Source organism: Leucoraja erinacea, unplaced genomic scaffold (genome assembly GCF_028641065.1).
Source record: "Leucoraja erinacea ecotype New England unplaced genomic scaffold, Leri_hhj_1 Leri_216S, whole genome shotgun sequence".
Classification (NCBI taxonomy): Eukaryota; Metazoa; Chordata; class Chondrichthyes; order Rajiformes; family Rajidae; genus Leucoraja; species Leucoraja erinaceus.
Genome location: NW_026576117.1, coordinates 20,434 through 25,000, shown reverse-complemented (window position 1 = coordinate 25,000; position 4,567 = coordinate 20,434). Strand labels below are relative to the sequence as shown.

The window sequence follows — 4,567 nt, the reverse complement described above, 5'->3', positions numbered from 1 at the left end:
GGTTATCCACCTTGGTGGCAAGAACAAGAAGGCAGCTTATTATCTGTATGGTGTAAGAATGAACTGCAGATGCTGGTTCAAACCGAAGATAGACACAAAAAAACTGGAGTAACTCAGCGGGAATAGGAATAGGAATACTTTATTGTCACATGTGACTAGGCACAGTGAGATTCTTTGCTTCCATACACAATGTATACAAATAGCAGCCACCTACGGCGCTGACAAAGTTACAAAAGTTACAAAGCACGCCGATCCACATTCCCCCCCCCCCCCCCCCCCTGTCATGCCGGGTCCCTACTGTCCTTTGTCATGCCGGGTCCCTACCCCCCCCCCCCCGGGTCCCTACCCCTTTGTCCCCCCCCCCCCGGGTCCCTACTGTCCTTTGCCCCCCCCCCCCCCCTGTCATGCCGGGTCCCTACCCCCCCCCCCCCTGAGAAAAGGAATGGCAGATGTTTCGGGTCGAGACACTTTTTCAGATTCAACTGCTGTTAGATTAGGAAAAGGGAAGGTGCAATGAGACCTGTGAGTTCTTGTACATCATTCACTGAAGTGCAGTGAAGGAATCTAATCCTAGCATTGGCCTTCATTGGGAGAGGATTTGAGTTTAGTTTAGTTTAGAGATACAGCGCGGAAGCAATCTGTTTTACCAAGCCAATTAACATTTAAATGTACATTTACCAGGCCAATTAACGTACAATCCTGTACGTCTTTGTAGTGTGGGAGGAAACCGAAGATCTCGGAGAAAACCCACGGCAGTCACGGGGAGAATGTACAAACTCCGTACAGACAGCACAAGTAGTCGGGATTGGGTATTCGGCACTGCATTCGCTGTAAGGCAGCAACTCTACCACTGTACCACAGTGACTGCCCTAGGAGATCAAGGAGCAAGGATGTCCTGCTGCAGTTGTACAGCGCCCTGGTGAGACCACTCCTGGAGTATTGTGTGCAGATTTGTTCTCCTAATTTGGGGAAGGACATCCTTGCTATGGAGGGACAGCAGCGTAGGTTCATCAGGTTAATTACCAGGATGGTGGGACTGACATGTAACGAAATAATGGGTCGACTGGGCTTGTATTCACTGGAATTTAGAAGGATGAGAGAGAATCTTAGAGAAAATTCTGAAAAGATTAGACTAGATGCTAGATGCAGATGCAGGAAACATGTTGCCGATGTTAGAGCAATCAAGAACCAGGGGTCACAATTTAAGAATAAGGGGTAGACCATTTCGGACTGAGATGAGGACAAACTTTTTTAAACAGAGAGTTGTGAATCTGTGGAATTCTCTGCCACAGAAGGCAGTGGAGGTCAATTCACTGGATGTTTTCAAGAGAGACTGAGGTTTAGCTCTTTCGACTAATGGAATCAAGGGATTTGGGGGGGAAAGCAGGAACGGGATACTGATTTTGGACGATCAGCCATGATTATATTCAATGGCGGTGCTGGCTCGAAGGGCCAAATGGCCTATTCCTGCACATATTTTCTGTTTCCATGTTTCTATTATATTGAATGGCGGTGCTGGCTCGAAGGTCCCAATAGCATACTCCTGCACCTATTGTCTATCTTTCTAGGATCATTGAACCAGCATGTATTGGGGTCGTGGAAGGAATCAGGCGCGGTCACAGTTAGAAGGCATGAATCACACGCACAGCACCTGAAGTATTTATGATGTCTTTACATGCACAATATCCAAAAATGTTAAGGTACCGGACTTTATCAATAATAGATTTGTAGTTTCACGGAAAGAAGCTTTGTGTATTACTCTATTTTCTGGAGTTTAATTATAATTTTATATATTTGTTTTATATACATTATATACATATACGGCGGGGTCTTATTCAACAGAACCTTTGTTTTGTAAAGAATAGCAATGGATTTATATAATTCCCGTTTGAAGTATTCTATATGTGGCTTCCAACAAAGTTTATGATCCATAATCAATCCCAGGAATTGTGTTTGTTATACTCTTTCAATTTCAACTCCGTTTAAATTCAATTTTATTTCACAATTTTCATTTAGGGTTAATTTATTAATATTAAACCATTGTTTTAGCTCAATCAATGAATGGCTTTACATTACAAATATTTTACAAATGACATATCAATGGTGTTACCATCAGTTGATTTTTTATCCTGAAACTTTCTGACGACTTCTAACACATCACTCTCACAAACTCCAACAAAGAACATTGAATCGCTGTTGTTAAGTTCGAAATCAAAATTTATGTTTTCATCTCTAGGAAGGTGAATTTCCTTTGCCAAATGTGGGCCTACATTAACAAAGAAATCATTCAACTCATTAGCAACGTCCTATGTATTTTCAATAATTGAATTGTCATTGTTTACAAAATATGTTTGGAAAATCCTTGTTACTACTAATTTTAATTATATCATTAAGTACACTCCAAGTAGCCTTAATGCCATTTGTATGTGTTTGCAACATTTGATCATAATAATCTTTTTGTTTGTGATCTCATAATTAATGCCAGTCTGTTTTTAATTATTGTAATTGTCCTCCTTTTCCTTTGTTTGATATCTAATCAATTCCCTATAAATTCCCTATATTATTACACGCATCACAGGGATCAAATCTACACAAGATCAGGAAATCAAAACTGGAAAGCCTCACCAGAACTCCAGAAATCTTCTGTTTCTGTTGCTGCTCCATTCGCTGGATCTCTGATTTCTTTTTTGTGAGAGACTGGACGGAAGATTTCACATGATCCTGGGATTGTGTTTGCAAATCAGATAATTAAATTGTTGAACATTAAAGAAGGAATTAAAATGATGTGATTAAATTCAGTTTGAATTTACCTTGTATATTTCAACAGCTTCTTTAATCGGCATGAAGCGGTGATCTCTGTGTTCCCGCGCATCTCGACAAATCACACAGATCAGCTTCTTGTCAGTTTCACAAAACAGCTTCAGTTCTTCCTGATGTTCCTCGCACTGAAGTTTACTTTCCTTCTCTGTCCGATACACGCTCAGTGTTCGAGCTTTCTCAGACAGTCTCGCTAAGGCCCGATTCACCCTGAGGGTGCGGTCTGTAAACTCCTCTCTACATTCCGGGCAGGAGTTTCTCGCCTTCCTGTCCCAACTCTGTGTGATACAGGAACGGCAGAAGTTGTGCCCACACTCCAGTATGACCGGATCGGTGAAGAAATCGAGGCAGATGGGACAAATTGCCTCCTCGGTCCAACTCTCGACGTGGTCTTTCGCATCCATTTTAAATTCTCCACTTCCTGGTTCAAAACGCATTCCCTTTCGCGCAACTGGTGAACCCCTGCAGTATCTCGCGTGTCCACTGCAGCAGCTGCCGTCTCGGGGAATTCATGTTATTTGGCTGCAAGTCTTCAGTGTGAAGGTGTCCTAGTCGCTTCTAACTAATCTCACACGAGGGAGAGATCATAGATATTAAACAGCCCTGAATAAGGTTTGCGGCAGTCGAAGGCAGAACACATAGCTGGAAAGAGAGCAGGAAAGATTTACGAGGTTGTCGCCAGGACTCGAGGTCACGAGCGAAAGTCAGAAGTTGGGCAGGGTAGGACTTCATTCCTTGGAGCCCATGAGGCTGCGGGGTAATCTGATAGAGGTGTATACGATCATGAGGAAATTAGATGGGGTCTTTTTACCCAGATATTTAGGGGAATCCAGAACCACTGGAATAATAGAAACATAGAAACATAGAAATTAGGTGCAGGAGTAGGCCATTCGGCCCTTCGAGCCTGCACCGCCATTCAATATGATCATGGCTGATCATCCAACTCAGTATCCCGTAGCTGCCTTCTCTCCATACCCTCTGATCCCCTTGGCCACAAGGGCCACATCTAACTCCCTCTTAAATATAGCCAATGAACTGGCCTCAACTACCCTATGTGGCAGAGAGTTCCAGAGATTCACCACTCTCTGTGTGAAAAAAAGTTCTCCTCATCTCGGTTTTAAAGGATTTCCCCCTTATCCTTAAGCTGTGACCCCTTGTCCTGGACTTCCCCAACACCGGGAACAATCTTCCTGCATCTAGCCTGTCCAACCCCTTAAGAATTTTGTAAGTTTCTATAAGATCCCCTCTCAATCTCCTAAATTCTAGAGAGTATAAACCAAGTCTATCCAGTCTTTCTTCATAAGACAGTCCTGACATCCCAGGAATCAGTCTGGTGAACCTTCTCTGCACTCCCTCTATGGCAATAATATCCTTCCTCAGATTTGGAGACCAAAACTGCACGCAATACTCCAGGTGTGGTCTCACCAAGACCCTGTACAACTGCAGTAGAACCTCCCTGCTCCTATACTCAAATCCTCTTGCTATGAAAGCCAACATACCATTCGCTTTCTTTACTGCCTGCTGCACCTGCATGCCTACCTTCAATGACTGGTGTACCATGACACCCAGGTCTCGCTGCATCTCCCTCTTTCCCAATCGGCCACCATTTAGATAATAGTCTGCTTTCCCGTTTTTGCCACCAAAATGGATAACCTCACATTTATCCACATTATACTGCATCTGCCAAACATTTGCCCACTCACCCAGCCTATCCAAGTCACCTTGCAGTCTCCTAGCATCCTCCTCACAC

General features: G+C 43.5%; 1 protein-coding gene across 1 annotated transcript in view; it reads right to left on the bottom strand.

The window, feature by feature from the left end:
• The window catches only part of LOC129716352 (E3 ubiquitin-protein ligase TRIM39-like), a 16,825-nt gene extending 12,842 nt beyond the window's left edge, over positions 1–3,983 (bottom strand). The window contains exons 1-2 of the mRNA XM_055666228.1: positions 2,811–3,983; positions 2,626–2,721 (exon numbers count right to left, since the gene is read on the bottom strand). Coding sequence (XP_055522203.1) covers positions 2,626–2,721; positions 2,811–3,254 — 540 coding nt within the window. The 5' untranslated portion in view covers positions 3,255–3,983. The remainder of the gene's footprint in view (positions 1–2,625; positions 2,722–2,810) is intronic.
• Between the last annotated feature and the right edge of the window lie 584 nt (positions 3,984–4,567).